Below are 14,706 nucleotides of genomic sequence, written 5' to 3'. Positions count from 1 at the left end.
GTGAAGATCTGAATATGGATTCGGATATGAGCGTTATTTATTTTTTAAGTGATTCTTCACCATTGAGAGATCGGGTGAAAAGCGATATGTAACATGAGATTTAAAAAAGTTATGGACGAGTTATGGCTAAACTTAGTGGACGAGTTGGTTAGGAAACAAGAACAAGCCGATTAGATTATGGTTCAGGTCCGAATCCAGATCCGCCCCATCAGTGGGATACAAAATGTAAACTGTTCAGCTTGGCGGAGGTATGCTCTCTACCGAGTGCCGTTCTAGTAATTAGAATACATCCCTTCTAATACACACATAAAATATAAGGTTTCATGCATGTGATGCCAGGAGGCAGTGCAAGACCTGTCGAGAGTCATGGGTTGTCTGCAGTCAGTTGTGTAGCCATACCTTGCAGTTTATTTTTTCGAGAAAATGAGGCATCCCATCAAATAAACTGGAAATATCCAGTGGAATATGCAATACATGGCATCCACTTGGGGTAAAAAAAAGTTTTGAAAGGGCATGACGAGCATCCTCTAATTAAACTGTTCAAAGAATCAGTGAGACATGGCAGCACTGGAAAATTGTCACAGGGACATACACTACTTAACCAAAAGTATGCGGACACCCCTTCTAATTAGTGGATTCGACTATTTCAGCCACTCCCATTGGTGACAGACCCATAGACCCATAGACAGGTCCCATAGATAGGTCCCATAGACAAACATTGGCAGTAGAATGGGCCGTACTGAAGAGCTCAGTGACTTTCAACGTGGCACCGTCATAGGATGCCACCTTTACAACAAGTCAGTTCGTCAAATTTCTGCCCTGCTAGAGCTGCTTTGGTCAACTGTAAGTGCTGTTATGGTGAAGTGGAAACGTCTAGGAGCAGGAACAGCTCAGCCGCAAAGTGGTAGGCCACACAAGCTCACAGAACGGCACCGCCAATTGCTGAAGTGCATAGCACGTAAAAATCGTCTGTCCGCGGTTGCAACACTCACTACCGAGTTCCAAACTGCCTCTGGAAGCAACATCAGGACAACAACTGCTCGCCGGGAGCTTCATGAAATGGGTTTCCATGGCCAAGCAGCCGCACACAAGCCGAAGATCACCATGCGCAATGCCAGGCGTCGGCTGGAGTGGTGTAAAGCTCACAGCCATTGGACTCTGGAGCAGTGGAAACACGTTCTCTGGAGTGATGAATCACACTTCACCATCTGGCAGTCCGACGGGCGAATCTAGGTTTGGCAGATGCCAGGAGAACGCGACCTGCCCAAATGCATAGTGCCAACTGTAAAGTTTGGTGGAGGAGGAATAATGGTGTGGGCTGTTTTTCATGGTTCTGGCTAGGCCCCTTAAGTTCCAGGGAAGGGAAATCTTAATGCTACGGCATACAATGACATTCCAGACGATTGTGTGCTTACAACTTTGTGGCAACAGTTTGGAGAAGGCCCTTTCCTGTTTCAGCATGACAATGCCCCCATGCACAAAGCGAGGTCCATACAGAAATGGTTTGTCGAGATCGGTATTGAAGAACTTGACTGGCCTGCACAGAGCCCTGACGTCAACCCCATCGGACACCGTTGGGATGAATTGGAATGCCGACTGAGAGCCAGGCCTAATCGCCCAACATCAGTGCCCGACATCACGAATGCTCTTGTGGCCGAATGGAAGCAAATCCCCACAGCAATCTTCCAACATCTAGTGGAAACCCTTCCCAGAAGAGTGGAGGCTGTTTCGCAGCAAAGGGGGGGACCAACTCCATGTTAATGTCCATGATTCTGGAATGAGATATGTGATGTCCACATACTTTTGGTCATGTAATGTATATGGATGTTTGTGACACAAGGCACAGTGTTGGAAAAATGAATCTTTTGTTGAATGAAGGGTATCATTTCTGGTCGTTCGATATATCTGCAGCGCAGTCAGGATGTTGCTCTGTAATTTAACAAAAAGCTAAATCTGGAGGCATATTACCAATATAATTCCATTGTAAGATGGATTCTATGAACGTTTTCACTGGAAAAGTAGAGTTCAAATCTGGTGTACAGTATAACACACTACCAATTACTATTTGTTACCAATGTTAACCTTCAATGCAATTGTGTGGGCACAAGAAAGAGAAGAGTAATCCAAGAAGATAATACAACCATAGATATTTGCTCCAACAGTGAATGCAGAGGTCATCAGGATGCTCTCTGGCTCCTGTTGGCCCAGGAGCGGCGCAGATTGTCGGGCAGTAATGAAATGGACTCTTAGGGTCACATATTATCTCCAAAGATGACAATAATTTCCTCCGCCATTGAAGGTGGACAGAGGTTATGTTTTCACCCCTGTCTGTTTGTCTGTGAGAGCAGGACATCTCAAAAAGCTGTGGATGGATTTGGACGAAAATTGGTGGATGAGTTTGTTATGCGACAAGAACAAGCTGATTAGATTTTGGTGAAGGTCCGGACCCAGATCAGGCCCATCAGTGGGGAACTATCAGTTTTCTCCGAAACTACACACCATTTTAGATGAAAATTGACCACAACGTTCATTACTCATGGCCGTGATATACCAAAGTTGTTCACAGCATTACATGAATTGGGGTCGAAGGGGTTTAAGGGAGTCTACGGGAATCTACGGGAGTGTGGGTGTTGGGGTGGTGGTCAAAGTGGATCTAGGTTTGACCCCCCCCCCCCCCCCCTCACCCCCAAATAGGTATTTGCTTCCTTCTCTGAAACTACACAAACAACTTCGATGAAACTTATCAACCTTCATCTCCCGGGATGGACTAAAATTTGTTCATGGCACAAATAAAATATATCAGGGTCTCAGCAAGTTTACAGGACGAGGTGGGGGTTGAGGCCAAAATGGGTTCAGGTATGACAACCCAAAATAAGTAACTTATATTTGCTTTCTTCTCCGAAACGGCACACACAATTTCAATGAAACTTGACCACAACTTTGAAACTTTTGTGGGTCATCCACGCTTGCCAGTGATTCCCTGATTCTAGCAGGTGACCCAAAGGGCATTTCCACTATTTTTAGTCTGTGGTATGACTCAGCCAAGGTTCGAACCGCAGGCATGTCGGAATAAGAGCGGACGTTTAAAGCATTACATCAGGAATTCCAAAACTTATACAGTGCCTTCAGAAAATATTGACTTTTTCACATTTTGTTGTGTTACAGCCTGAATTTAAAATGGATTTAATTGAGATTTTTTGTCACTGATCTACATATAATACCCCATAATGTCAAAGTGGAAATTTTAAAAAGAAATTTCTACAAAATAATTCAAAATGAAAAGCTGAAATATCTTGAGTCAAAAAGTATTCAACCCCTTTGCTACAATGCTCCAAATTGAGCTCAGGTGCATCCAATTTCCTTTGATCATGTCTCTACAACTTGATTTGAGTCAATCTGTAGCCAATTCAATGGATTGGACATGATTTAGAAAGAAACACACCTTTCTATATAAGGTTCCACAGTTGACAGTGCATGTCAGAGCAAAAATTATATTATACTGTCTGGATAACACCGAGATAGAATTGTGAGAGGCATAGATCTGGGGAAGGGTATAAAACAATTTCTCGAGTGTTGAAAGTTCCCAAGAACACAATGAGCTCCATCATTAGGAAATGGAAAGAATATGGAACAACACAGACTCTTCCTAGAGCTGGCCGTCCGACCAAACTGAGCAACCGGGCAAGAAGGACCTTGGTCAGGAAGGTGACAAATAACGTAATGACCACTCTGACAGAACTACAGAGTTCTTTGGCTGAGATGGGAGAACCTGCCAGAAGGAAAACAGTCTCTGCAGCACTTCACAAATCTAGGCTTTATGGGAGAGTGGCCACACGGAAGCCACTCCTGAGAAAAAGGCACATGACGGCACACCTGGAGTTTGCAAAAAGCCACAAAAAAGACTCAGGGCATGAGGCAAAATATTCTGTGGTCTGATGACATGAAAATTGAACTCTGGCCTGAATGCAAAGCACTATGTCTGGGAGAAACCGAGCACAGCTCATCACCCATCTAACACCATCCCTACTGTGAAGCATGGTGGAGGCAGCATCATTCTATGGGGATGCTTTTCACTGGCAGGGACAGTGAGACTTGTAAGGATAGAGGAAACAATTAATGGAGCCAAATACAGGGAAATCCTTGAGGAGAACCTGCTTCAGAGTGAAAAGACCTAAGACTGCGGCAAAGATTTACATTCCAACAGGATAATGACCCCAAGCATACAGCCAAAGCAACACTGGAATGGCTTCACCCAAAGCCAAGACTTGAATCCCATTGAGAATCTGTGGAAAGACTTGAAGATTGCTGTTCACCTACACTCCCCATTCAACTTGACAGAGCTTGTGCAAATCTGCGAGGAAGAATGGGAGACACTCCCCAATTCCAGATGTGCAAAGCTGATACAGACAAACCCAAGAAGATTCGAAGCTGTAATCACTGCCAAAGGTGCTTCTACTAAGAATTGACTCAAGGGGTTGAATACTTATGTAAATTAGATATTTCTGTATTTCATTTTTAACTAATTTGTAAAAAAATTCAAAAAAAAAAATATCCCACTGGCAAAACAAAATCTATTTCATCAAACAAAAAAATTGACAAAAAAAATCCAAAAAATTAATTCATTTTAAATTCTGGCTGCAATACAACAAAATGTGAAAACATCAAGGGGTGTGAATACTTTCTGAAGGTAGCTCATGACACTAACTCTCCATGAAGTCGAGGCTCCTTCATGAGCCTCGACTTTGTACACCAAAACAACCACAACAAACTATCATTTTGGGTGAAAACCTTCGGGGTGAGGCTACTTGAATGTTCTGTACAATGTACGGGTTGTACACTTTATATCGAGGAATGGTTGTCACGACTCGTAAATCACACAAAATGTCACATACATTGTACTTCGATGAAGGTACACGTTTAAACAAGGAATTGTTAATAAGACATCATAAAGTCAAAAAGCACTTGCAATCATTTTCTACTGTTCAAAAAGAAATGAAAAGGTTAGGATCCATCAATAAGGTTGAGATCCACGGTGGGTATGGTGGTGTTGTGGTCAGGGCACGACCAGCATCCAGGATTTCAAATTTCAAATCCACCTGAAGGCAGAAATATTAAGCACCACCAAGGGTACCTGGCGTTGCCCGGTGCTGTTCTAATCCTGTTGGCATTTTGAAGAAATCAAAATTATTTTATGCCTCCACCCCAAAGGTGGCCGGAGGCATTATGTTTTCAAGTTGTCCCTCCGTAAGGGCTAAACCTCGTTTTTCTCAGCAACCACATGTCCGATTGAGACGAAACTTTCAGAGTAGGAGTGACACCCATACAGAATGTTTTATCAAAATTGTGACGTCATAGGTCACGTGGTATGGCGGCCATCTGGGAATAAACGCAAATAATAATAAAAATATTTCTCGGAATCAGCTGAATAGGAAAATTTGAAACTTGGCACATTGTCAATTCCTCCCAATGGGGAACAAAAGCCTGATAATGATGATATCATATCATAGGTGAAGTGTAGAGTCCCTGTATAAAGAGAGTTGCGCCATGCGCTGACCCGAGATTTCTAGTCACGTGATTTCGTGGCGCCATTTTGTGTCTAACTTCACCGTGCGTGAACGTCAGCTTGGTACGGGAATGTTGTTTATTGCCAAACAAAATGACTGGTTGTTCTGCTTTTGGTTGTTCAAACCAATCTGGGAAATATAAGATGTATAGATTTCCAAGTGATAAAGTCAGAAGACAAATTTGGGAAGCGAAAGTCAGACGAAAGAGCTGGAAAGTGATCGACTCCTCGAGACTCTGCCAGGTAGGCCCACGCCGCTTGATGATCGATGTTCAAAAGCAATTCTATCTGCTCGGTTTTTTTTTGGTTGTCTGTCCGTTGAAAACCCTTTTAAAGGGAAGTGATTTGTGTTTGTTTATAATCTTCAAGGAGCTTCAAGGAAATTGAATATAAATGTCGATAAAACTAAAGTTGTACACTATAGAAATATGGCAATACCACGTACAGAATTTGTTTTAAGCGTGTTAGACTATATGTCGGCTGGAAGTCCTACACCGGAATTGCTCTCGGCACCCTTTTAAAAATATTGGATATGCCCACACTCCTTTCTAAAAGTTATTAAAATTCAGAGAACGACAGCATTGGTTTGTCTTACTTATAATGTTAGCTCTTATATGCAGTGTTGGCTTGTAATATGCATTGCCATACCACTTTTAATATCACCACACAGCTCTTTTTCACGGCAATAGCTGAGTTTTTGACAAAACAAATATCACCTGTATGTAATAATAAGACTAAATATGTGCAGTAAAATTTTTTTTAGCAGGTTTAGAATATATCACCCCATATCGCGAATGTACATGTATATCTAATCCGACACACTTAGACACAAAATGGCGTCCAAATTTGAGTTGACACAACTCTCTATATACAGGGACTCTAGTGAAGTGTATACCAGCCAAAAATGTTTTAATCGAATTCCTTATCCTAAAAATCTGAAATTGCATGCACATGATCTATGACCCATTTGAATTGAAATATTAATTTTATGACATCATAGGTCACATGGTTTGGCAGCCATTTTGGATTCAACATAAAAACTTGAAAAAACATCTTCTCCCAAACCACCAAATCGATCGACTCGAAACTTTACGTGTGTCATTGACTAGGCATGTCGATGAAAAGATGATCACGAAAACATCATTGGTCACATGGTGTGGCAGCCATATTGGATTGCAGGAAAATATTAAATAATTATATCTCTGAAACCGCTTACCCTATTGATGCAAACTTTTACAAATATCATCTAACACCATTGTTGGGTATAGTTTGAAAATGATGGCATTGTAGGTCACGTGGTTTGGCAGCCATCTTGGATAGAAAAACAAACCTTATCCGATCAACACGAAACTTCACAAACGTGATCCCCTACCCATACATATGCAGAGTGTACATTTTTTTAAGGTCATATGCCACGTGGTGTGGCAGCTATATTAGCTTGAAAGCTGATATTTAAAAAAATCCCTTCTCTGAAACCGCTTTACAGATCGACGTGAAACCCATCATGGCTGGTGAAAATGTGATACTTGAAAACAGCTGAAGGGATTTAAATCAAACTTGTATATTTTTAGGACAGTGAACTCTACTTTAGGACATCTACCCATTGTGGGACTATGCGGAGGCATATTGGCGACACAGTCGCATTGCTCTAGTTGTTCCTTTTTTGTGGGGGGGGGGGGGGGGGGGGGAAACACTTCCCTATACCCACTAAGGAATGGAGTCAGGGATCATTGAATGTTAGCTTTCACATACTGCAGCTCCAAAGGCTTAGGCATTATATAAAATCCAACTTTTTTTTTCCAAAATATATTTTAAATCACGTTAGTGCTTCAAGGTTCATCAGCACTCACTGATGAACCTCTGAAAGTTTGACGAAGATCAGTTCGGCCATCTCTGAGAAAAATGGCAACAGACATACAAACATCTCTCTTGTAGTATAGATTTGGATTCTAAGCATATAGAAAACGAGCTAGCAACAGGAGATACACCATGTGGCTATCAGATTGTGAAGAAAAACCCAGCATGGTCAATAGTGGCCACCAGTGATCTTCCAGCCCTTTTCAGGTATTCCTCGTACACAGGTCGAACGATGCCACACACTTTGCGGTTAACTTTGAACTACCTTCTGGGCATTTGAATAAAATAAAATAAAAACACCTTTAGAGGCCATTTTTCCCCGCAAAGCGGGGGTTTGCCTTTTTCGGGCACCGTGGTTGTTGTTGTTTTTTGGTCCCCTTTTTGAAGCAATGTTTTACGGCCGGATGCCCTTCCTGCCGCCAACCTTTTTGTCGCCTTTTTTTTACGACAAACAGGGAATTACCAGTGAACTGGTACTCAATTAGCCGACCTCGGAAGGATGACAGGCTGAGTCAACCCCCCTGGCGTTAATTCAGCGATCGACCGGGATTCGAACCCAGGATCCTACGATCCTAAGCTGGCACCCTCGCCACTAGCCCAACACCAGGGATTCTTCTGGGCATTTGAATGTTGCCTGTAAAAACGCAGTGCCACATACATCCCTCAAAATGACGGAGAGAGGAGGGGACCCATGAAGAAAATATGACCTACTTGACACTGAGTGACAAATTATGCAGCAATATCAAAAACGATACACACTTGTATCGGGGTAACTGTGTCTCACTACAATCTTTGTAATTACAGGGAAATATGGACCCCAAATGTGTGGACCCTGCACCCATCCTCACCTGCAATGCCACCCCTCTACTTCCCTCTTCCACCACGACTCCCTTACAACTGCCTCGACTTATTTTTCTATGTTCTCACACACTAACTCTCCTTCCAGTATCGTTAACATATCTTCAAAACAGCTGTTCACCACCATCTCTTATCTTCGCCCATCCAAAACCTTGATATTTTCCACCGCCGTTAATACAACCCAAATCCATCTCATTCAAATTCCGTTTTCTTTCCTGAAAGCCCCCCTCCTCCCCACCCCTGTAGTGTCCATCTTGTTCATCCAATGTGCCCCAGCCCTCTCCCTTCCACAGATCTCATGTCTCTGTTCTCTGCTGTTGTTGTGCTTCCCTCTCTCTCCCTCCCTTTATTATATGTTTCACGTGCGTTTCTTTTTATGTTATGTGTCAGCTCTGACACGAGCCTCGACTTTGTATACAAAAAAAAAGATTTATCTCCTGGGAACATCACTAACATCACTTCTATCTCCTGGCAAATACACCAGAGGTGTGTTCAGTTACCAAGTTTCTTGTAGAGCGCTCACCAAGTGGTTTAAGCATCCAAGCAAGCACTCCATCAGAAACCATTGATAAGGAACGGCTGGCTTGGCGAGCTGCTTGGTAACTCAAGACATCCCTGATCTATATCCAACCTCTGGTTCTCAAATCCAACAACCCATTTTTAAACAAATTTTCCCCAATCACGTTTAAAGAATACATATCGTGTTTGGTGCTGATTGCACACGTGTATTAAAGCCCTCTCCAACGGCCTGAGCTGCCATGACGGATAGAGCGCGCGCACGAAATGAATGATCGGGGAAGACGGAAGACTGGGGAGGGGGGTCCGTAGCATGGGGAACCAGAGCGAGAGACAACGTGACGAAACGACTGATGATCCGACGAGTTCGTGTGTGTGCAAGCAGCGGCACGAATAAGAGTGTGTACGAAGAAGTGTGCAAACGTCGCACGCACCCCGCCGTCATGACGATATTGTATGTCACCAGCCATAGCCGGGCCACGTTGCCGGGTCCTCCCCGGGCCTTGCGCACCGAGCCAGGAACCAGCGGCCCGTTCGCCTCTCGATGCGACATATCTCCGCCTGCTCCTCTTCTTCACCGCGACTCATTCATCCGACCAATGTGCGCTCCTTCACTCATTCCCTCGATCGTTCCGAAAGTTTTGTAAAAGTTTACTTTTCAGTTGTGAAGAACCGCATGCACGCGCCGTATTTAGATAATATATTTATTCGAAGATGGAAAGGAAATATGTACAAGTTCTGTAAATGAAAAATTACCTTGCCGATAAAAACGAGCCACTGCCACCTGGTGCAACCTACAGATAATACGAGGTGTTTCAAAGGTACACGCTTTGAAAAAAATGTCAGTGTTTAATGTGTTTGTTAATCGTAAAATGAAAATGCATGCTTGTTTACTTGCACATATCATTACTCTGCGTCTTGCCAATTCTTTGGCATATGATTATGGAATCAATATAATGCCTATATTGCATTTTTCCAAGAGATGGCATGGGGTTTCGTAATTGTGTGTGTGTGTGTATATATGTGCATATATATGTGTGTGGATGTATGTGTATGTGTATATATGTGCATGTGTGTGTGTGTGTGTGTGTGTGTGTGTATATATATGTATACAGTGCATTTAGAAAGTATTCAGACCCCTTCACTTTTTCACATTTTGTTATACAGGCAACAGTACCAGCACTACAGGCGGGGCTTCAATTGTGAGGCCCAAATGAAAAGGTAAAATATCAGAAATTGAAGGTTTTTTTTATTTTAAACGATTCATATAAACATCCGTTAAATCATATCACATGCAAATTATCAAAATCTAAACAGTATCTTTCTATAATTCACCAAATGTCTCACAGTCATCGATACACTATGATCGTGATGATCGTGATCGGGAATCGTGATCGATAATCGTGTTCACAATCGCTATGTCGTATGTACTCCCGATACGTGTTTCCCTCAGTTGAAATGGGTTAGAATTCTCCCAAGCAGGGATTCAACCAGTGTCCTTATAAAATGTCTTTGACTGGGGGTCACCCAGTCCGATCGAGTCCGTGCAGCGATCGGTGCAGCCGTTGGTGCAGCAACCGGGAAAACAACATCGTCACAATGAGAACAATGAACGTTATGCGGGAGTCCAAATCTGAGAATGCTGGAGACCAAAGCTGAAATTTGGGGAAACTAAATAGCCTATTTTACTCCTGGAGATCCCAGGATTATCCAACCAAAATATCTTTGCGATCGGTTCAGCAGTTTTTACGGTACCTTCAAACAGACAGACAGACAGACAGATGGACATTTGGTGAATTATAGTAAGATTGCAGTCTTATGCTGAAATCGTTTATATTCATTTTTTCCCTCATCAATCTACACTCAATACCCCATAATGGAAAGAGAAAACAGGATTTTAGAAAGTTTTGCAAATTTATTAAAAAGAAAAAAACTAAAATATCACATTGACATAAGTATTCAGACCCTTTGCTATGACACTTGAAATTTAGCTCAGGTGCCTCCCATTTCTCTTGATCATCTTTGAGATGTTTCTACACCTTGATTGGAGTCCACCTGTGGTAAATTCAATTGATTGGACATGATTTGGAAAGGCACACACAGGTCTATATAAGGTCTCACAGCTGACAATGCATATCGGAGCAAAAACCAAGCCATGAGGTCGAAGGAACTGCCTGCAGAGCTCAGAGACAGGATTGTGTCGAGGCACAGATCTGGGGAAGCCCACCAAAAAAATCTCTGCTGCATTGAAGGTTCCCAAGAGCACAGTGGATCTGATGACATGTGTAACGCCGGCCTACCTTTACGGTTTGGAAACGGTGGCACTGACAACAACAGAGGCTACAGGTTTGTGAGAACAACTGGGTCAGGAAGATTGTGGGAGTAAGGTGGGAGGATATAAGGAGAATGGATGAAGTGAGGGAGGAGATTGGTGGCAGATGAGCTTGATGGGGAGATGGGCTGGACACTTGAAGCAGATGGGGGAAGAGAGAATGGCAAAGACAGCGGATAGGTTGAGGGAGCAAGGTAGGAGGAAAAGAGGTAGATCGCAGTTGAGATGGGAGGATCGTGTGAGGAGTGATATCAGGAAAGTGAGGCTGGTTGCAGAATGGAGAGAGTTGGCTGAGGACAGAGGGAAGTGGAGGAGTTTTGGGGTCAAAGCAGGACAGAACTACTTCTGGACTACTTCAATGGCACTAAACTTTGGGATTTTTTTAAAACGACCATTAAAATCAGTTTTATTAACATTGAAGTAACACTGCATGGGGCATCATGTTCTCTGAACTCTCTAGTTGCCTATTGGACTGAGAAGGGGTCAGGAAAATGCCAGAATATAGATGCCCATGTTTCATTAACAAAGCACGAGTGCACCATTCAGTGTTACTTAACCAAATTGTGGTTTGAATAGGTAAATCCCAACAAGCGAGACTGGCTTATCTATTCGTCTTTTCAGAAGAAATTGTACTGCTTTTATTTATTTTTGTATACAAGGTCAAGGCTCGTAGAGGACCGACAACACAGAACGGATGAGCAAGCAACAGAACAAAAGGAACAGCAAAGAGGGGGAAAACACCAACAGGAGGATTGAGGGAAATAAAATAGCCCCGAGTGAGCTGACAGTCATCTCTTGAGGTTGTGGTTCAGACTTCTGCCGATTTGTGGGAACCCCCCTGATCCGAAATCGAAAAATATAAGACTGAGCGAACCTGCGGACCATCGAGGAGAAGGGCTGTATCGGGTTTCAGAGCAATCGGTTGGTAAATAAGGGATGAGTAGGGATCCGAAGTTTGGGGGTTGGTAACCCCGCCTGGGAGTCCACATGATCCGAAATCGAAAACTCGAAGCCAAAGCGATTGTGCGAGGTAATGTCTTGTATTCATGTGTCAACTTTTAGAACAATCAACCAGGTGATATGGGAGGAGTAGCAAAAATGTCAAAAAGTTAACGGACGGAGGGATGGACAGACATCCGAACATCATGACACATTTACAAGTTCATCTCTTCGAGAATCGAAATGACCTTAAAATAGAGAATGAATGAATGAATGAATGAATGATCGTTTTAAGGCCATTTTCCCCGCTAGAGCGGGGGTTAGCCTTGCGGGCCCCCATGACAATCATGGTTCCCTGTTTGAGGCAATGTTTTTATGGCCGGACGCCCTTCCTGACGCCAACCCTTGGTCACGCTCTTATGATGCGCAGGGATACGGTGTACCTATTCTAAATCGGGGTACACGCCATGATCATTCATCCCAGCAAGCTGGTACTCAATTTGCCGACCTCGGAAGGATGACAGGCTGAGTCAACCCCCCTGGCGTTAATTCAGCGATCGACCGGGATTCAAACCCAGGATCCTCGGATCCCAAGCCAGCACCCTAACTGCTAAGCCAACACCAGGCTAACCTTAAAATAGAGAGATGGATAAATAAGGGATTTGGCTAAGAATGAGGGGAAGATGCAGGGATGGACAAGACAGGAGCAAACTCTCAGGAAGGAAAAACTGGAATTTTTTGGAGGGTGTAGGGGTTCAAAAGGGGGTAGGAAAGATCATGGTCTTGGATGGTGGATGATCTAAGATGGCGATACTTCACTCGATGGATTGATATCGAGACAATATACATGTAACTTACAATTACCTCGGCCTTTTACTTAAGAATTTACAAGCAGGGTGACACCCCTTTTGGGATGACCATCGTATTAGAGTCTAGTCAAGTGGTTACCACCTTGCAAAATTGGCATTTGCCTCTTTAAATGACCGAACTACAAACACCTTTACACACAAAGAAGTGGCCTTTTATTGTCCAATGCTGTACCCACAAACAATAACTCAATCAGCACCAAACACATTACAACCACATACGAGTTGGAATTAAAACGCTGCTTTCACTTTTAATAAGCTTTCCGGAGCAAAAACATGACTTCTCTGCCAATGATATCAGAAAACCCATCATTTGCTATGGTTTGTTACACTGCATAGAAATTAAAAAGAAAAGCACTTACATTTGTGCTGAGTGTTATTGGTGCAGGAACATCCTTTCATATCTGTGTGATATACTGTAGTACTAGAAATTGTACGGATGGGAAGAGACCATGTGGCCCATAATGCTTGTATTGCATACACACTCCATGAAATTATTTTGTCAACATCTATGTTTTTACATAACAAGCAGGACGATAACAAACAATACATATTACTTTATCTATTGGCAGCATCTATAAATAAATCATTGTAACAGCTCAAACATATCATCATGTACCACGTCCTATGCAGAGCGTTGTTGCTGCTGAAGCAGTTACGATGTTACAATCCTGGTTGGGTCGCCACTCCAACTCAGGAAGTAATAGGGCAGGAATTTGGAATTTATTCAGGGTGTCGGCGATAGCTCACCTACTCTTCACGAAGGACACCGTGGGATCTTTAACGTCCACCAACAAATGGCAACAGACCCGATGCTCAGTTTAGCGTCCATCCGACGGACGACGGCACGCACATTGATGAATGAACCTGCTTGTGAAACACTGGGATGAGAGTTTATAGCTGGGTCAGGATTCAAACCCAGGCTGGACAGCTAAGAGGTGAGTGTGCGTACCTACAAGCTATCTTGCCAGGCCCTCAAACATACCATAACATATATATATATACATATATATATACATATATATATATATATATATATATATATATATATATATATATATATATATATATATATATATATATATATATAATTGCAGACAGAACAGCAAGCTTTACACATACAGCACCAGCAGCAGAATCAGCAGGCCACAATTTTCACGATGCAAGTGATGTTGAACCTGTTTGCTGATGTTAAATTTTTAATGTACAGATGCCTAGCCCTCGTTATGGCTTTCAGTAGCAATCCTCAAAATTTTACTGAGTTTTAGTAGCAGAGATCATTTTCAGTAGTATTCGTTTTCTATTCCAAAAATAAGTCTTCAACAAAAAAGGATGAAATAACAACACTTTCCTTTCACTATTTCTCTCTTTCTGTGTTTGTCCAGTTTGTATGAAGCGATTAAACATTCCACATTTTGTATGTGAACAGGAAGGGAGGGAAGAGAGCATACTTGCCATTGAGCTTTTTTACCTGAGTACAACATGTTACCCTGGTGCTTTGTAGGCAAGGCAAGACATGCATCACCGCCACATCCTTCCAAAGGACACTGCATGCAATCTGCTGGGATTCGCTGATGTATGTCAGAGTCATAGGAAACCTTTATAAAATAATAGTCCATTGTGTTTCTGTACCCTGGCCAAATTCCAAGTTACTGCCCTGTGTCGGTAGTAGCAATGACAAACTAATCATTGCATTATCAGCCTTGTGCTTCCTTTCGCAATGCTGGCACTATTGATAGAGCATGACCATGAAAGGAACTATTTATTATTTAATT

General features: G+C 42.7%; 1 protein-coding gene across 1 annotated transcript in view; it reads right to left on the bottom strand.

The window, feature by feature from the left end:
- LOC137413667 (very-long-chain (3R)-3-hydroxyacyl-CoA dehydratase 2) overlaps positions 1–9,392 on the bottom strand; it is a 45,342-nt gene extending 35,950 nt beyond the window's left edge. The window contains exon 1 of the mRNA XM_068099103.2: positions 9,229–9,392. Coding sequence (XP_067955204.1) covers positions 9,229–9,347 — 119 coding nt within the window. The 5' untranslated portion in view covers positions 9,348–9,392. The remainder of the gene's footprint in view (positions 1–9,228) is intronic.
- Between the last annotated feature and the right edge of the window lie 5,314 nt (positions 9,393–14,706).

The sequence above is a fragment of the Myxine glutinosa genome, chromosome 1, assembly GCF_964187855.1.
Source record: "Myxine glutinosa chromosome 1, kmMyxGlut1.1, whole genome shotgun sequence".
NCBI classification, from domain to species: Eukaryota; Metazoa; Chordata; class Myxini; order Myxiniformes; family Myxinidae; genus Myxine; species Myxine glutinosa.
Note: the sequence above shows the minus strand (reverse complement) of the source record. Positions and strands in the feature narration are given on the sequence as shown.